We start from the raw sequence: 20,337 nt of genomic DNA, 5'->3' as shown, positions 1-20,337 counted from the left end.
ATTACTTGTACAGTGATGTTGTTTTGCTCAAATATTGTTTTGACAGATGGTCTTGTCTTGGGCTTTGTAGCCACCTGCAGTTCCCAGTGATGTCCAGGGGCTCAGCATTAACACAGTGTATCTGGAAATGAGGCTTTTAGTAAACAAGTCTGTTAATTATGTGCAAGAAGAAGCATGATCCAGTTCACCCTGTTTTAGTTAAAGCTGCAAGGCTAATGGGAGAAGAAACTGAACAGTTATTTGTGTTGTGAGAGCAAGCAGGTATGGCTCCTTGAGTAAAGAAAATAAACCAGTTTATGTAGTGCTGCCATTAGTGGTGATTTCTAGAAGACAACTTTGTGCTATATTCACAAAGAGAAATTATTGGGTTTTAAATGAAATTCAAATGTTCCAAAATATATATGCATTTTCATGGCATAGTAGCACAGAAGCAGTTTTCAGCAAATACCATGACAAGCAGTTAGTCAGTTCCTCCTTCCAGAAAACCATTTGTCACCCAGAAATCCCAGGCTGTAAATGTCTATTCTAAAACACTGTGTTTGCTTCCCAGGGCTGGAGCCAAGCATTCTCAAAGCAGCACTGCCCCGGCTTGGCAGCTTCTGGTTGTCCAGTCCTGATGGTGTGAATGCAAATACAACTAAGTAGTTCCTAGTGCTAACCACAGAAATGGTTTTGAATTAACTCTATATCTTGATAAAATAGTTTGGTTATGTTTCTTACCAGATATATTAGAATTAATATTTAATTTTACTTCAGAAACTGCAAATACAATTTGTTTCTTTACATTGTTAAGGAGCAGTTAAATAGAAAGTATATAGATATTTATTTGCACTTTCTAAATTGTTGAAATTATTTATTACTGTGCAGTTTTCATGGTGCTACATTTTTATTGCTTTATATTGCACATGTTGGATTTTAATAGTTGCATCCTTCATTCCATTAGTTTCAAATTAAATATTAAATTGCAATGAAAGTTCTGTCATAGCTCCTAAAGCATAAAATATAAGCTTTGGTCTTCACTTTCTAAAATGAAAGGGAATGGAATACAGAATAAGTGGAAAAATAATCTGTTCTCTCCACAAGATCTGCAATATACTGAACAGCATCTGGTAACAGAGACATCAGTGTCCATCTCTGTATTTTAAGGTTTAATTTTATTGTGCCTTAGGCAACCAAGGATACGAACCAGCCTTTATCAATTCTGGTTTTCACCAATACTCAGCAAGGGCTTGCCTTTTGCCACTGAAATCAGTGTAAATTTTGTACCTAATCATTAAGACCCAGGTTGTAATTTTTACTTCAACATTGGGTTTTTGGTGTTTTTTGTTGGTTGGTTTTTAAGCATAGTATCTCATTTACTCAGAAAACAGATACAGAAATGTCCTTGTCTTCTTGGGAGTTCACATTATAAAACATTTAAAGGGTTGGGCCTGCAAAAACTTATGTCTATAATTAAATTTATACCTCTCAAATCTCCCACACAAGTCTTAAATCTTAGACATGCAAAACATAGATAAAGAAGCAAAAATTTAAAGTAATTTAAAGTAATAGGTAATAAATCCAAGAATATTTTGATGCAGAGATGAAGCTGCAATATATGTCCACAGTATGGTTTGCTCCAGGTTGAAATCAGTTGGAATCTTTCAGTTGAATTTAGTCCAGTTCTAGTGATTCCTATGTGTACCAGTGTCAGGACTTCAGTTTTCCATGACCACAAGGTGACTTACTCAGGTGTTGATTGAGGCTGAGTGTCCCCTGTTATATCCCCAAATACAAGATGATATGGATTTTGAGGACAAGAAATTTAGTGATTAGAAATTCCTAGGAAGTCTAAATTCCTAGAAGGAAGTAATTAAACCCTACATTGAAATTCCAGACCTGTTAAAACGTAGCCAGAAATAGGCAGTAGAGAGGGACCAGAAATCAAAGAGCAAAGTCATGAAATATTTATAAGGGACTGGGTGAAAACATTATAAAATACAGTTTTACTAAAGTAGTATTTTGTGGATGTTTTGATAGGTCTGCCATTTCTGCAGTACAAGACAGATTTTTTGAGAGGACTCAATTGAAAATCTGACCTTTCTCTGAAAACAGCTATTTTAATGCAGCTTGGTTTTATGAAAAGTTCCAAATAAATTTAATTTCACATTGGGAAAAAAGCTAACATCACCTCCAAAGCTGCAGAACAATACAGTTTATGTCCTCTCTATAGCTCCTGCACAAGAGAGAAGATGAGGACAAGCAGGATAAAATCTAAAAGACGCAGCAAATAAGTAGGAGGTTTTGTTATGTTTGGTGATAAGCACAAAGCCCAATGTGTTGAGTTCACTGTGGCTTTGAATTTACTGTTTTAAAACAACCCCCCTTCTGTTACTGAATAGTTAGTATGCATAGATTACCCCATTTAAAATGTTAAAAGGGACAGAGCCCTTATTTTTTCTATGAAGATCTTAATGGTTGTTGTCTATCCAGTAATTTTCATATCAGTGAGACTATAAAATCAATCTAAGTTTTGGTGCAGGAAAAGTTACTTTTTGCTACTAATCATCACACTATTGCATGAAAGAGTAATGTTTGCAGTTAGCCTGAGTTTTATTAGAGCAGGATACCCCCCCAACAACACTATGCAGAAGGTCTGTGCTTCTGAAAGCATTGCGGTGGCTGGAGTGCCACCTGAATCACTAAATATAGCAGGACTTGTTATGACTGACAGTCCTGCATTAAAAAGCACAGATCTTACTGAACTCTGGGTAGTTGTAAATTATAAGAAAAAAGCTGTGATTTTTGTACAGATCTTATTAGCAGAATTGGAAGCTGGAAATAAGGAACAAGCTAGCAAGTGGCAGTTGTTCAGGGGCAGCTCTGGAACCAGTGAGGCAGGCAGCTCACACAGCTGAGCTGCTCACATCTGTAATGTGTAAAATGTTAAAGCATGAGTAGGCTAAAGCAGTCCTCCCAAAGCTGCAGTCAGCAGTCTTTCAGATTTCTGTGCTTTCATGATTTACCTGGGAGTGCCAGTTCTCTGCCAGCCTTTGCAGAAATATGCAGCTGGTTGGTGGTTGAGCTATGGTCAGTGGCAGGAGGCAGCCAATGTGGAGGGGGGAGCAACCATGCCTAAGAACAGCACAATATAAAATGGTACAGATATTTATCCTTAGAAAGGCAAGGTAGAAACTAAACTATACAGGGAAAAACAAAAACAAAAACCCAAACAACAAAACTGTAGCATTTAGAAGAGTGAGATAAACTGAATATATTTTTTAAGAAATGATAGGAATTCTAAGTGCCCAGGCAGATTAGAGTGCAAATGATCATTTAGTCTGAGACCTGTATTTATGGGCTTTTTTATGTATTTATCTTCACTATACAATTTCCATTCTGATAAAGGACCAGATGCTATAATTTTGACTAGGTTATTTTTTATTTGTGATGATGCTCTGTAGTAGATGGATTTGTGTCCAAAGTAAGTCTCCGTGTCTAGAGATCCAAAGTATGACTTTACACTTGGAAGTGAATATATCAGATTATTTGAAGACAAGCAAGTGGAAGTAAAACAAATGAGAAAATGCTGTGATGAGGAGGAACCATATGGTACTCTTGTAACAATTAAGCTCAATGCTCTATTTTACTGCACATCTGCAGGATGCACAGATTAAAGTTCCCAGGCTCCATGCCAAGACTAAACTAATATTCCTAAACTTTTTATTTAATCTCTTCTGTAAGAAGAGACCATAGCAGAGCAAACAGTTGAGTGAAAGCCTATGGCTTATTTTACTGTACATATTAACAAGAGTTTAGGAGCCAGTGGAAAGATTCAAACTGCATAATTTCCCTTTTATCTCACTTCATAAGATGACAATACCATGAAAATTCCATGATTGTCCAAAGGTATTTTGCAGTTTTAATGCATATTTTTTTTGCAAACCTGGCAGGTTTGTGTAAATACAGTGCAGAAAATTATCTTTAAAATGTTATTTTCTTTTATCTTCATTTCATTTTAACAGAAAATATCAAAATTAAGGGTGGATATTGCATCTCTTTTTATACCTTATGTACACATCCAGAGTGCCCTTGCTGTGGGCTCCCAAGCCATCAGTCAGCCAGGAACCAGCACCTGTTCATTCAAGAATAGCACCAGCCCATTGTGACTGCTTGGTTCTAGATGAGAGCTGCTGACATCCCACTCTGCAAACTCTCATTTGCACATCTCCACAAATAACCACTCATTGAGCTCAAGTGATTCTGTAATACTTCCTGCAGCATTTGGTTATTCTCCACCTGATCTTTCAAACTGGAAATCTGAGGTTAAAAAAAGAGTGGTTGGTTATCTCAGAATATTGGCGTGCTAGAAGGGAACAGGTCTATTGATAGCAACCATTAGACAGTTCTGTATTTCTGCCCCACTTTGCTGTAGTCCATGGTCAGCATACATGGCATTATTTTATGATAATAAATTATGCAAGACAGCCCTAACTCATAGCACTTGCCTCTCCTTTGGTTTGTATGATCAAGTCCACTGCTTACATTTTGTCCTTGCCAGCCCAGAGTTCCTCATGTGAAGTCACAGAATGTCAGGGGTTGAGAGAGACCTCTGAAGATCATTGAGTCCAATCCTCCTGCCAGAGCAGGTCCAAAACTAGGACAGGTCACTCCAAAATGCATCCTGATGTGCATTGAAAGTCTACAGAGAAGGAGACTCCACAGCCTCTCTGGGGAGCCTGTTCCAGGGCTCTGTAGTGTAGCAGACGAACCTTTCTTGGGGCACGGCACTTCGAAGTCAAACAGGTGTTCTTGTCAAGGTGCACAAGTAGTGCTCCAATCTTGCTGCCTTTAGGCTTGGCTGGCCTTGTTCCGTGATTCTGCTCCAGACTCAGCTAACCTCCTCCTCTGGTTGCTCGAGAGTCAGCCGAGCGTGCATTCAGAAGCTCACCTTTTATTGGTCGCCCAATCCTGCTCATGTGCAGCTGGGGTAAGCCCTAATTGGGCACAGGTGGGCTTAACACAAGCTCATGCCTCCCACCTTGTAATTAGCAACACCTGATTGCCTCATTTCACTACACTGTAGCCCTTACAGTAAAGAAATTCTCCCTCATGTTGAGGTGGAACTTCCTGTGCTTTACCTTAAATCCATTGCCCCTTTTCCTATCACAGGGCACAAGTGAGAAGATGTTGTCTCTTCCTTCTTGATGCCAAGCCCTCATATATTTATACACATTACTTAGATCTCCTCTTAGCCTTTCCCTCTCCAGACTTAAAAGCCTCAGGTCTCTCAGCCTTTCTACATAAAGCAGGTGTCCCTCATTATTATCCTCATAGCCCTCCATTGCACTCTCTCAAGTAAATCCCTGTCCCTTTTGAACTGAGGACAGCCCAGAACTGGATGCAGTATTCTAGGTGAGGTATCACCACGGCAGAGTAGAGAGGGAGGAAAGAACCTCCCTCTTTCTGCTGGACACACTCTCCTTAATGCACCCCAGACTACCATTGGCATTCTTGGACACAAGAGCATATTGCTGTCCCATGGATAACTTCTCTACCAGGACTCCAGGGTCCTTCTTCCATGGGACTGCTCTCTAGCAGAACCCCTCCTAACCAGTACTGGGGCTTTTGTTATTCCTTCCCAGGTGCAGGACTCTGCACTTTTTCTTGTTGAACTTCACTGGGTTCCCCTTGGCCCTGCTCTCCAGTCTGTCCAAGTCTTGCTGAATGGCTGCACAGCTTCCAGGTGGATCAGCCACTCCTCCCAGTTTCGTGCCATTGGCCAACTTGCTGAGAATACAGTGTCCCTTCATGAAAGTCATTGATAAAGATGTTGAACAGGACTGGACCCAGCACTGATCCTTAGGTGGCCCCACTAGTCACAGGTCTCCAGCTGGACTCTGTGTCATTGATCATCACTCTTTGGGCTCTATGATGTAGCCTGTTCTTAATTCTTAATGTTCTTAATTTTACTGCTTACTGACTTCTATCACACATTTCCTGAGTTTGCTCATGAGGATGTTATGGGAAACTGTGTCAGAAACCTTACTAAGGTGAAGGTAGACTACATCCACTGGTCTCCTTGCATCCAGACACTCAGTCACAACATCACAGAAGGCTATCAGATTAATTAAGCATGGTTTCTCCTTGGTATATCCATGCTTACTAGTCCTAATAATCTTCTTCTCTTCCATGTGCATAGAGATGACCTCCAGAATTAGCTGCTCCATCGTATTTCCAGGGCTCGAGGTGATACTGACTGGTCTGTAGTTTCCTGGATCTTCCTTCTTGCCCTTTTTAAAGACTGAAGTGACACTTTCCTTCAATCCTCAGGCATCTCTCCTGTTTACCACAATTTTTCAAAAATGATGGAGAGTGGTAGGGAAATAACACGAGTCAGCTCTCCAGACTCTTGGGTGCATCCCATCAGGGCCCATGGACTTGTGTATATTCAATTTGCATAACTGATCTCTCACAACTTAAAGCTGACTGATACTTTTGAGTAAAAAGGAGCAGAAAAATTAATTAGTCATTGACTGTGTGCTTTGAATTATCCAAGTGTACCCCAGAAACAATACATTTAAAGTTATTCAGGGGAATAATTTTAATAAATGCAATATTTTCCAAGCTTCTCTATCTCAGAATTCATCTGCCTTGATAGAAGGCCCCAGGGAAAGTGGATTAATTAAAAAGTAAGTTTCTCTGTCAGTCTACTGAGTCCTCAATAGACTAAACAGCTGCTGATTTTCTAATCTGAGTGTGATATTGTGCTGCTCATTTTTTATTTCTCTCTGTGTATCTCACAAGAGAACCCAATCTAACAGGTCACAGGAGTGCACGTATCCTGCTGCAGAAAATGTTTGGTTTTGCCTACCAGACTGTAGGAACTATGTAAGCAGTATATATTTGCTGTCCAACATTCTTAATGCTATGTCTTTATTTAATTTGAAATTCTGGTCACATTACACATCACTGTGTGTCTACAGGGAAGCTGCGGAGGGAATTTTCACAAGGGTGTGTAATGATTATAGAAGGAATAATGGTTTTAAGCTGCAAGATGGTAGATTTAGTTTAGACATTGGAAAGAAACTCTTCAGTGTGAGGGTGATGAGACATTGGGAAGAGCTGACCAGGGAGGTTGTGGATTCTCCCTCCCTAGACATGTCCAAGACCAGCTTGGATTCAGCTTGGAGCAACCTGGTCTAGTGAGAGGTGTCATTGCCTTTGCCTAGAAATTGGAACTCGGTGATCTTGAAGGCCCCTTCCAACCAAAACCATTCTCTGATCATCACCTGCTTGAATGTATTTTATTGGCATTTGTCCTTAAACAGCTCAGCAATACTTAGTGGCTAGAAATTACTGCAAGCATTATAGTAGCCTTTTTAATCTTACATGCAGAGGCCTCTAGGTATCATATAAAAATAAATTTCCTTTTTTTTCAACCAATATACAGAGAAAAATGGTTAGTGCCTCACTAGACAAGTTCTTCTCAGTGTAGACCTCACTAATCTAGAGATTAAATAGCTTCAGATTCCAGCTTTCAGATGCAGATTTGGAATTAGGGCAGTGGTAGCATCAGGAATTCTGTATTTACTGAAAGCTGACTGTCTGAAGCAAGGTGATGTTTCATCTGCTGTGGCAGCAGGAAATCTGCAATCACTGTTTGCAAATGTTGCAGCCTGAGGTGAACACTAATCAAATAATGCAGGTAGTGTCACTGAGGACAAGAAGCCATGCATGTGTTTATGAGAGTTATTGACACCTTGGAAAAAATAGATCAAAAAATGACCTAATTGGGAAGTGAGTAATTATGCTTCACTTAGCTCCTGGAAGTTAAAGTTCCTTTCATTAATGGGCTTTTTTTTTTTTTTTGCTTTTTTTTTTTTTTTTTTTTTTTTTTTTTTTTTTTTTTTTTTTTTTTTTGCTTTTTTTTTTTTTTAGGTTTAACTGTGCAGTTGCAGGATTGTTTTTCAAATAACTCATTCTAATGTGGTGTTGTAAAAAATGGCAAGGCACATATTTCTCAGTACTGATTATGTCAGTGTTACAGAGACTGTGCTGTGCCTTACAGCTTTCTAACTAAATGGGACAGCTGTTTCTGTGTGTTGAGTGTGTCTTTGGGTGATACTCAGATGCTCTGCTGAATCCACAGGAGGCTTCCAAACATGAAACCCGAGGTTAACAAAAGCTTTAGATTGAGGAAGGGAGGGGCATGGATCTCCTATATTGATTAGAATATTATACTGTTTTGATACTGCTCTTAAAATCATGCGTTCTTGCTTACTTTCTCTTTTAATCTTGCAGATTTGAGAAATAAGAAAAGATTAAGAAATGTTTGAAGGTATTTACAATGGAATGTTAATTTGGTGTGTGTTTGATGGAAGGAAAGAGTGACAATATTTTATATTTCTAGAATATTTGAAAATTTCTGTTCTAGAAAGCATTTGAGAACTGTATAATGATTAGATAATAGGGTACATCAGTACGTGCACAAACCTTTATCTCCTTGTTAGGTATTTTTGTCATCTGGCTCAATGTTTGTTGCATTCTTCAAAGAAATGTATCAATTCTGCATCAGTTGAGCCCGGTGTGCAGATCTGAGTGCACAATGCAATATGTTTTGCATCTAAACAGTGCTGGTCTAATTTCCAAGAGAGCAACTTGGTCATGCATCTCACTATAATCAGAGCATGTCCATAAAAATTACATTTTTTACACAAGCTTATTTAAACAAAGCTGTAGAGTAGATTTTTCAGGTGCTTTGTTGTTGAATACCTTCATGACCCAAGTGATTTCCCTGGGAAACTTATCATGGAGCGAGGAATAAACCAAGCTATGACTGCAGCTTCTATGCTACCCACAGAACTACCTTTTCATCCTAAGCAATTGGTCCCTGCTTCAGCAGAAGAATGAAGTCTGGTTCCTTTGGTGTGAGCTTATGGCAGCAATGAATCACTTGGAGTGCAAGTGCAGTTTCCTCCACTTTCTAATTTCAAATCTGTAGGAATAGAATGGGAAGGGTAGCAGTGGATTTATGCTCTTGCTTTGCAGAGCTTGTTGCCTATAAAATTAAATATGAGGAAATAATATTTTTTTGTATTTTATTAAGATATGAATGACTCCCCCTGTTTCATTTCAGTATCACTCCATGGATTTTAGTATTTCAGTATCATTTTAATAGCACTGACTTTGATGAGCTGGAAAAGCATATACAGTAGTTATTGCCACACTTAATTTCTTTGTCCTAAAAGATATTTTATATCTCTAATTCTTGTTTTGCCTCCCTTACCCAAACAGCTACCCTTTCCTCCCTCAAAATGTAACCTTCTGTGTTTTGTAATTATTTAAACGGTAGCTACAGTTTATGACAGAAAAACTTGTCAAAGCAGTAAACCTTCCCAGGGGTACTGAGACACTCAGAGGTTCAGCAGCCCTGCACTGCAGGAGATATTTGCAGGATTCCAGCAGAGCAACTTGTTTACGGTTGTTATCCTGGAAGGCTGGGTTAAAAACAAAAAGAGAAACAGCAATTTCTAAAGAAACTTCTTGAAAAATCCAATATCGACTGCAGATAGTGGGTTCATGCTGCATTTCTGACAGTTCCCTGTCAGGGAACTTGAGGTCACAAAAGATATTTTAAGTCATTGAGTCCAGCCATAAACCCAACACTGCCAAGTTCACTCTCCAAGGGGAGCCCTCATTGCTCTCTACAACTACCTGAAAGGAGGTTATAGTGAGATAGATGTTGGCCTCTCCTTCCTGGTGATGAATGATAGAACAAGAGGAAATGGGGCCAAACTCTATCAGGGGAGGTTCATTTCTTCACTGAAAAAGTGATAAAACATTGGAACAGGCTGTCCAGGGAGGTGGTGGAGGCACCATCCCTGGAGGTACTCAGGTAGATGACGTGCTACACTGGGTGGCTGGTTTAGTGGTTACTGGTTGTAGGGTGGATGGTTGGACTTTGATAATCTTAGAGGTCTTTTCCAACCATGATGATTCTGTGATTCTAAGTCCACCACTAAACTGTGTCATTCAGCACCACATCTACATAGCCTTTAACGACCTCCTGGGATGGTGACTCCAGCAGTGCCCAGGCAGCCTGTTCCCCTGTCTGACAACCCTTTCGGGGAAGAATTTGTTTCTAATACCCGACTTACAGTCTTGCATGTAAATTTTGCTGAGTACAAAACACTGTCTTTAGGAATTTCTAAAATGTGAAAAGATTTGTTAGTAATATTCCAGAAATGGCAAGCTTGTTTTGAGGCTATTATAATTTTTATGAAGGAAATTACATTCTTATCTCTGTGGTAGTGGCCAATGGATCTCTACAGAGCTCTCAGCGTAAAATAACGTAGGCTTCAAAATTAAGAGTTACTAATGGCTAATGTTATTCTGAACTATATTAAGAGAAAACATAAAGCCTAGATTTTAATTAAAACATGTAAAATAAATCAACTCTTAGTAAAGCTAAACCCTGCAATCAATAGGTATTATTGGAAGCATCTGGAAACCCACAGTATGTATGTCTTTGTCCTTTGAGAAGAGATATTTTCTCTCTGCCCTGGATGCAAGAGCTGTAGGATCTCATGAGTGTGCTTCTACCTTTATGTGGTGTCACCAACTTGTCCCTATTTTATCAGTTCACTGCCACTACTTTTAGGGTTGCTAAATTCTATAGGCACCTCTTTCCAAACCCATTCAAATGAAATCAAGGACAAAGCTTACTGTTTTGCTGTGTGGTCTCTTGTGAGGAAAAGAGTGTCCCAGATTGCACTCTAGTTATTTGTACCTTATAAAGGAGGAGGAAAGGTCCTGAATTTGAGTGTTCTGCAGTTTAAATGAGCCTGAATCAGAGACCCTGTATCCTTTTCCTGACTCGAGTTACACAACAATATGTATCAAAGTATCCTGTAAATAATATAATCTTTGCACTATCCTGTTGGGGTTAGCTAAGCTGACTTTATATAGAGCTCTGTATTTTGAATTAATAATAAAAAATACTGTGTGTTATATTTAAAGACACTATTTGTGATTCCTAGCGCTAGTAGTCCTAAATATCTGTAACTGTGTATGTATCACAGTGATAAGATGGCCCTGATTTTCTCTGGTTTTTTCAATACTGTCATTAAGACAGCCTTCTAGAATCATTATAACACTATCAAAAATTGAAATATACAGTAAACTCATTTCTTTGGAAACAGTGGTAGAAACGTTTTTCAAAAAATCTTTTCCTAATTTTTAAAGCCATGTAGGGTTTTTCTCATATAAATATGTTGCTGAAAGTAGAATTTGGAAGAGTATGTGGAGTTTTTGCTGTGTGTTTACAAAAATCTTCTCAAATCCATGCCACTGTCATTATTTTACCTTTGGCAAATGGAGATATAAAAGACATAATAGACTTATATATAAATCTGGAATATCTGACATAGGAGCAGAATATAGAGGCTTTAAAAATATTTGCTGAGAGATAATTAGAACATCTGCTGGCGGTATGACTGCTTTGCATCAGGCCTCTCTGACTTTGGAGAGGAACAAATGATAAATGTTTAGACTAAGGCTGAGAGAACTTTTTTCCTGTCCTGAGCTATTTCTATTTTTTAAGAACAGTAGGTAGGCCTGAATGTCTGCAAACACTGTGATTTTTACAATCAAACAGTGGCTCAATAAAATAAAATACAAAACACTGAAGTTATGATTTCTGTTGATGGATTGTGCACTGGAGGAGAAATTCATTATTAAGAAGCTATGAAGGCCCCTGTTACAGAACACAACAAATAGTATTTTTGAATTAGTGTTCCCACATTTGCACAGTTATGTTCATATTCAATGAAAATAAAGCTGAAATCTACAATATAATTTCAGTTTAATGTTTCATTTGAAGCTAGGATAATTTTTTTCAAAAGATAAAGATACAAACTCAGTGATCAGTGCCCATGCTGAAAGCTGAACAAACTGCTTTGCTTCAGCCTTCTCTTCATCTTCTTCTGTGTTTCCTGTGCAACAGTTCATAAATATTGTGGAACTTGCTTTTGTGAATATGCAAAGTATTAGTCTTTTTCTGAATTTGATTCTCAGGGTAAAACCCTTTCCTTCTCGAGCCCAAATATTGGGGTCTGTTGAAAAGAGCACATCTCTGTCGTGGGAAACTGTGCTGCTTTTGGTGCCACTGGAGAGAAGGGTCAGCCCACCAAGCAAATAATGTATTTTCCCTGTGCCTCATAATTGCTAAAACAACTGAGTGCTGACCTTGTGAAGACATTCACAGGGTTGATGACAACTGTAAAGTGTGAGATTCATCTTCCTAAATGTCGGTGTATTTAGCTGAGCTCAGCTACAGCTCCCATTATAATCAAGGGAAACCTTGGTAGTAGCTATGGGAATAACCCACACACACCCTTCCTTCCCACTTTTTTGTTTTCTCACACATAATAGGACTTACAAACTCCAGAACTTATATAAAGTTACTGTCTAGTAACTTCTCTAAAAATAAACAATATATTCTAATAGAACAAGAGAAATAGCCAGGCTTGAATTGAGGTCATAGATTCAGAGTTAATTTAGAATTTGGCATTTGACTCAGATACGATAGCTAAGGAGGTTTCCAAAAGACTGCAAGTATAAATTGGAAATAAATGGAAAAGGATTATGTGAGTGGGAGGCAGCTTTGAATGTATAATGCATGTCTTGAGACTGACTTGCTCATAAAAAAGCATGTGTTTAATGTGTCATAAAAATATTTAAGCCGCATTGGTCTTTGCCTAAATATTTCATTTTTAAAGTTGGATTTTGGAGTGCCTAAAAATTATTCCAGTGTGCATGTCCTTTCCATCAGTATGAAGGATAAAAAAGGATCATGAGAAACTGGGGGCTTTTCCCCCTTCCAAACTCATCTTCTCACAAGAGTTTTTGTATTGTCTTTTGTGTCCAAATGAATATTTTAGTCCTAGATCTATCATCTGTTTTGTTACATAGTATTCCTCTGAGAGAAGCTATGGACCTCTTAGATTAGGAGGCAGTTTGGAGGCAGAATGAGCTGCTGCCAAGAAGGCATTCATGTGTGAGGGTGTGAATGTGGGTGGCTGACTGAGATGTCCAAAAGGGACACTTGTTTGTGTTCCTTCCACTACTTCCGTTTGAAATATATGATATATATCTATAAATAAACTAAGATATATTTTCAATGTACCTGTGTTCTACATCATTAATTTTTTCACTGTTGGGAAAAGTAAAGTGCAAGCTGAACCACCAAGCAGCTCATGTGGCTCAAGGAAGGACTAACAGTGGTTAGACAAGACCACCCCTAATATAATCTCTTGTTTTCTTCTGCTATTTTTTTTTTAAACTAAATATGGTCATCTTAATGTAGTTAAAAAATAATTTAGCTCAACATTGGTATTAGTACCATATCTAGGGTACTAATATAGGGTATACTAGGGCTTTAAGAAACAATTTTGGTAGGACAAAAGATGAGGGAAGTGTGTGCCCAGTGCTGCACTTGCCACATCACACTGGACAAGCAGAGGCCAGTGGCCCATCTGGATGTATAACAAACTGATGCCTGAGTAGATACTTCCACCATTTATAACAGCAGGTGAAATACAAACTTCTCCGATATCACCATAGTGCATAATACTTCCCTGTTTATGACTAATTTATATTATTCCTCACAGGTGAAATCTGTGCTTTTAAAATCCATGGACAAGAAATGCCCTTTGAAGCTGTTGTGCTGAACAAGACATCTGGGGAAGGTCGTCTGCAAGCAAGAAGTCCTATTGACTGTGAATTGCAGAAAGAATACACATTCATAATACAGGCTTATGACTGTGGATCAGGACCAGGTGGAATTAACTGGAAGAAATCTCACAAGTGAGTAAAAAATTAGAAGAATTTTTTTATTAGCATACATTTGCTCTACAGTACAAATCAGATTGAAGGGCTCCTTTTTCTATTGTACTCAGATTGAAAGCAACTAAACTAAGGTAAACCACTGTTTCTTTTAGGAAAGATTTTTCTTTCTGAAAAAATTTTAGAAAAAAATTTTTTTTTACCTCCTGCAGTTTGATTCACTCTGCAATGGTTCCAGTTGAAGTTTTTAACAGGGACCTTGCTCAAGTGGAAAAATGCTTCTCAGTTCTGGTTTATTTTACCATTCTTGCTTTCGTGTTAAATGCATTGATTAAATACATCATCCAGGACATTGAAGCTAGCTTTTAAATGATAGTTACAAATTCTAAATACATCTTCTGTATCTTCATCTATTTTCAAATGGTAAGAAGAGAGAAATCACCCTTTCTTTTAGTATGTGCATGTGCATGAGCTGCAGCAGTGTTGCCTTTTCACAGTGTTCTGACTGCAGCTTTTGGACAGCAAGTGTCAGAAGAATCAAATCCTCTGAAGACGGATACTGAAGGTTATGAGGAGGTACTTTTTACTGTGGAGCCAGTTCCCTGCATAAGCTTAAGTGGCACAGTGCCTTTTTCCCCTTCAATTCATGAAACCAAGCTTCAGACCATTTGTCATTAAAGATGAATTTGACTCACGTGTAGATGTGTAACTGCTGTACAAATTGTTCATTTTGCTGAGAGCTATTTAAATAAATGATTAATAGAAATTGCTCTTCTTTTTGCTCATCCAAGACTCATGACAATTAAAAATTTAATTAGCTCTATAATGCCTGTTGAACTTTTTTCAGGATATTTAAAAAGAAACACATTTAGAAAGAAGCCTGCAATATCAAATAACCATCAAGTCATAGAAACAGTTTTGCTTCATTTTATTAAATTTTATCATGCTATTCCCTCCCATGGCAGTAACAAGTCAGTACAATTCCACTTGTGGAAAAATGTGTTCTAATACTCACCAAATGAAATCTGGCCCATCAGGACCAGACTTTGTTACACATTCCCAGAGTGCTTTGTCTACTGAGCCACACGCCAAGCAAGGCTGTCTGGAGCTGAAACTTTTACTACCGGCTCTGCCATCAATCTAGAAGTCCCTTCACTTCTCTCTCCCTCTGTTAGCCTGCCTGTCAAACAAGATTAGAAAGCCTTTAGGTTTGTCTCAACTAAAGACCTGATATTTTGACTCTCAAAGATTTGCATGTACATTAAGTAAAATCAGCAGAAGGTAAGAGGCTTATTTAATATCAAATGTTCATAAAGTGACCATTTTAGGTCGTGAATATGTAACACTGCTCTAATTATCTTCATTTTTTGTTTCTTAATCTATTTTACAGTGGAATAGTATAATAGAATTTCTGCTGGGGTTTGTTTTCAGAGGCAGTCTGACTTTAATAGAGAGCACCATGAAGCCATACAAGCTCTGGCAATAGTTTTTTTACATAGTACCATATTAAGATATTAAATTGGTAAAATTAAACAGAAATTCAGTAATATCTCATTTTAGCAGATTTCTTTTTTTTTTAGTCTTTTCATGTGTTTTGAAAACAACTGTTAATGATATGTCATGATAAATTAATTTTTATCTTTCATGCTCTCATTTACCTATTCTAGGGCAGTGGTCCATATCCAGGTAAAGGATGTCAATGAGTTTGCACCAGCTTTCAAGGAGAGTGTGTATAAAGCCACTGTGACAGAGGGGAAGATCTATGACAGCATTCTGCAGGTAGAAGCCATAGATGAGGACTGTTCCCCACAGTACAGCCAGATCTGCAATTATGAAATAGTCACAACTGATGTCCCTTTTGCCATTGACAGAAATGGTGAGTACAGAGAAGGAGCCAAGTGTAAGTTCTGGGACAGATAGCAGTAATTTCTGTAGGCAGTGTAATTACCTCTTCATACTAGCTGATTACTTGGTTTGAGTTTTAACTCAAGAGGTTAATCCTATTCTTATCTATGAGAATAAAGGAACATTTCATAAAGGAAATTCCACCCCTTTTATGTAAGATTTGTGCAGAAAGTGACACAGTAGTTTATGTGGAAAATAAACCCCCAGGTTTAGATGAGCAGTATATTTCTGTCATTCATTCTCTTAATTGTCTCAGATCTAATTTTCCATCTAAGTGAAGACATTTCCTAATGCAGCATGTAGCCCTACCTAATAGGGTCTATTCACTGGTTTCTATCTAGTCCCATTCGTCTGAACTTTCTGGAGCAGAGTCTAAATGTAGAACTGACAGTATTCTAGGTATGTTTATTGATTGCTACAGGCTTTCAGAGTTTGGGTCCATAGAACTAGCCATTTGTTGTGCAAATCCTGGAGCAGAATTGTTATTCTACAGTATGGAAGAAAATAAACTTTGGAGAAGTAGAAAAATTTTTTCATGCTTTTGCATTGTGATTGATTATCTAATGGATATAGTATTATAGGAAAAATAATGAACCATGTAAACTTTTTCCATATGCAGCAATTTTTGACCTTGCTGGTCCTGCCTGTCAGCTTCCTGCTTTTCCCAGTCAAGCTCTCACCATGGAAAAGCATGGAACTTGACACTGAGTTTAGGAGAGGCTGCTTGGCTGCGTGGAAAATATATTGAAGATCCTCCCTCATATTCAGTGCTTACTTCAGACAATACAAAATACTGCTCTATCTTTCATACTTCAGTAGTGCTATATTGGCATCACTTTGAGGATCAGAGTCCTCGTTAGTGATATTCATGTGTGCACAGTTTTGCAGAAGTTCAAAATGGAAATTCCTGTGCTCACAGAACTTGTTTCCCCAGAATAAGCACCCTGTGTGTGTGCCCAGCAAAGCTCTGATTTGTTTTTCCCAACAGAAGCTTTTAATCCATGTTGTCTGTAGGAGGAGAATACTCTTTGGAAGTTATATCTGATTTTTGGCCAAATTGCAATTTGAAAGTTGTCGCAGTGAGAGTTTGATGCAAACAGATGCGAGACGGAGACTCAGTTTGATGCAAACAAATGTCCAACTTTATTGAATCAGAAGGCAATATTTATACACTAATCTAAGAGCTAGTGCCACGTATACATATTGCTGATTGGTGATTTCTACATCTCGTTACACACGTTTTAACTTGATTGGCTACAAAGCATTTAGCAACAATTAACTAACAAAGCTTATCTTTCACACATTCGAGCTTCTTCGTGGATGTTGCTATCTTGCCGAGTCCCTTAATCTAATCGTCTTGCTTACTCCTTAACCTTCGAGTGTTCTAACGTGCTGTTCCTTGTGGTTACAAAATATGCTTTAAGCAGCACTGTCCTTGCACACAGCCCAAAGCTTATGTTGAAATTATCAGCAATTGTTCGGTGCTGACAGTCTGAGGCTGTACTGCCTCAATTCCCCCTTCTGACTGAACAAGATAAACTCTTTTCATGACAGGATTGAGCATCCGTTGAAAACATTGGAAGATACAAGGTAGCAATGTTAGCAAAAGCAAGAAAGCAAATGTGATTGCAAATGTGCAACCCCTTCTTTAAGTGATTGTATTGCAGCATGTATAGATTGAGAGTGATCAGAAAGATTCATACAACACATTCCATTAAAATCTTCACAAATATGACCTAAAAGCTAACAATAAAAAGAGCAGTACAACAGAATAGCACAATCAACAACCAACATATAGACGAGGGATCCCTAAGTCGACATATAAACGATCACATGAATTACAACATTAACAAAACATGTTATCAGTACAACACAATACTAAAAGGACATTTCACACTGCAGTGGAAGGACTTTAACAACTTTTTAGTATGAGGAAGTTCAGATGTCCACTGGCGCATAGAACCAAGGGGGTAGAGGAGGCTTATCCGACAAAAATTGGTCGGGGGGCCCCAAAAGCGTCCCCAGACCCCTCCCGGATCACAGCACGGTGGAGTCCTAGTTTCCTCCATGGTTGCCAAATTAAAACCTAAAAAGCCAAATAAAATTATTTACAGACAAAATTCCAAGCCTTTAAATAGCAAAGGCACACACACTCTTTTTTTTTTTTTTCTTCTTCTTTTTTTCTTTCTTTTTTTTTTTTTTTTTTCTTTTTTTTTTTTTTTTTTTTTTTTTTTTTTTTTTACTCTGTGTTCTCTGTACGAGGAGCAGTTCTCATTCTCCTCAGCAACTTTCAGGCCATGGTCTATAAAAAAAAACCAAACCCGGGGAAAGCAATAAAAGTTTGTTGGTGGATTTAGATACATTTTTAGAGGTATGGTGGGCTCGTTTTCTGAGCAGCAGCAGTGTGTGCGGGGGGGGGCGAGAAGCGGCTGCGGAGGCAGGAGTGGGAGTGCTCTCCGTACCAGGAGCAACTCTTGCTCTCCACAGCAACTTCCAGCCTCCAAAAAGGAGTACTCATTCTCATAACTGTGTTTTTTGTCTTACTTCTCACCAATATATAAGAAAAACTAACAACCACCACTAGAAGATTAAAAAATGAAATGATATTGCTACTAAAATCTGGTAAAGTTACCCTGAAACAAAATGAAATGGTACAATTTCCTAAATCAAAACTGCAAGTATAATTACCAACCAAGTTTTTTATCTCTGTATGAAACACCAGTGTACCATGCACCACAATATGCATCAATATTGAGAACTATATTGCAATTATTGAGAAGGAATTAACAGAGTATTAATGAGCATTTTTGTGTCGTATGGCATCAACAATTGAGCAGTAAAAAGAATGTTGCAAATGAGATGACTCAAGCCGATTTCAAACTGTACTGCGCAATGACAACTTTGGCTTCTTTTACCATTTTCCAATCTAATGCAACCCATTGACCTCCTCCTCCTGGTCCCACAATCACTGGAAAACCATCGGACTCATATTGGGAACCATTTCTCCTTCAACTCTAGCATTTTGAATAATTCCCTTCCATCTAGTTACTGGATACACATTACCACCTCCCCCACTACCCTCCCCTCCCCATGCTGGATCTGGAAGAGGTAGAGCAGTGGGTGTTAAAGGGTTAAGGGAAATAGGAGCAAGAATAGGGAACGGATCAAGGGGTAAAAATGGATTAGTGCTCCCTTGTTCGGGATGTTCCCTGGAGCAAAAACTAGAGTTTTTTCAGGGGTATACTCATCCTTGGTTTCCAGTTCTGTCAGCTTCTTCAGCAGTTTCCTTAGTTGCTTGTCTCCGAGTCCCAGTTCCTTCCTTGGCTGTTGCTCTATAGCAGGCACTGATGGTGTTGACAGGTGAAGCAGAGGATTAATTGATGGCAACTGTGGTCAAGAAGATAAATCAGGCTTCCGAGGTGGAAAGGTGGCAGAGCAGTCGGGAGCCGCGGTAGGCAGGCACGAGGGAGGGAGTCTGCATTCCAAGATTCCTCGCCTGTGTTCTCCGGCTTCTCTCCCTCTGTGAACTCCGATGATTCTGGTGGTGTTTTCGGTTGCTTTTGGTTTTGCTTCTCAGTCCCATTTTAGTTTTCATCCAGCCCCCAGGGTCAAAGGGTTCTGGGTCCAAATCCGCATTCACCATAGAGGCAGTGGTTGGCAGCGGGGGGGCAGAAGGGGGAGCAGATGAAGTAGTAGACTCTTTTCCTTTTAAAGTTTCAAAAAGTGTTCGCCAAGGTGCTAAGGGTTTGGTGGTTTCATTATTGCCCCGTGTAGTGGCATCCCATAATTTAACTCCGACCTCGTCCCAAAATGTAGGGTCATAAATAGAGACCGAATTGATGTCAGAAAAATGCTCACGAGTCCATTTTAAAAGCAGTTTTAGATCATGGCCAGGTATAACTTTTTTATCCTTATTAAGTAAAGTCTTTAAAGTATAATAAACGTCTCGTTCTTCTTTTAAAATATTTGAACCCATAACAAAAAGTTTCTCCAAGCTCACCTGCCAATCGCGAGGAGGTGATGAAGGTGCGCACCACAATTACCGGCTTCCTTTCAGCCTTTTTCTTCACTCTCGAGTTCTTGGAGACCTGCGACCGGATAATCTTCAATCTTCTTTTTTCTTTTTTATTTAATATTTCTTTGGCAATTTTTAAATTTTTATTTACAGTCTCTAGCCCGTTCTACGTCGGGGTCACCATTTGTCGCAGCGGGTGTTTGATGCAAACAGATGCGAGACGGAGACTCAGTTTGATGCAAACAAATGTCCAACTTTATTGAATCAGAAGGCAATATTTATACACTAATCTAAGAGCTAGTGCCACGTATACATATTGCTGATTGGTGATTTCTACATCTCGTTACACACGTTTTAACTTGATTGGCTACAAAGCATTTAGCAACAATTAACTAACAAAGCTTATCTTTCACACATTCGAGCTTCTTCGTGGATGTTGCTATCTTGCCGAGTCCCTTAATCTAATCGTCTTGCTTACTCCTTAACCTTCGAGTGTTCTAACGTGCTGTTCCTTGTGGTTACAAAATATGCTTTAAGCAGCACTGTCCTTGCACACAGCCCAAAGCTTATGTTGAAATTATCAGCAATTG

The 20,337-nt window shown here is 38.7% G+C and overlaps 1 protein-coding gene across 1 annotated transcript in view; it reads left to right on the top strand.

Moving 5' to 3' along the window:
• CLSTN2 (calsyntenin 2) overlaps window positions 1-20,337 on the top strand; it is a 292,419-nt gene that overhangs the window by 210,313 nt on the left and 61,769 nt on the right. The window contains exons 4-5 of the mRNA XM_030456311.1: window positions 13,653-13,848; window positions 15,495-15,703. Coding sequence (XP_030312171.1) covers window positions 13,653-13,848; window positions 15,495-15,703 — 405 coding nt within the window. The remainder of the gene's footprint in view (window positions 1-13,652; window positions 13,849-15,494; window positions 15,704-20,337) is intronic.

This window comes from Calypte anna, chromosome 9, assembly GCF_003957555.1.
Source record: "Calypte anna isolate BGI_N300 chromosome 9, bCalAnn1_v1.p, whole genome shotgun sequence".
Taxonomy (NCBI): Eukaryota; Metazoa; Chordata; class Aves; order Apodiformes; family Trochilidae; genus Calypte; species Calypte anna.
Note: the sequence above shows the minus strand (reverse complement) of the source record. Positions and strands in the feature narration are given on the sequence as shown.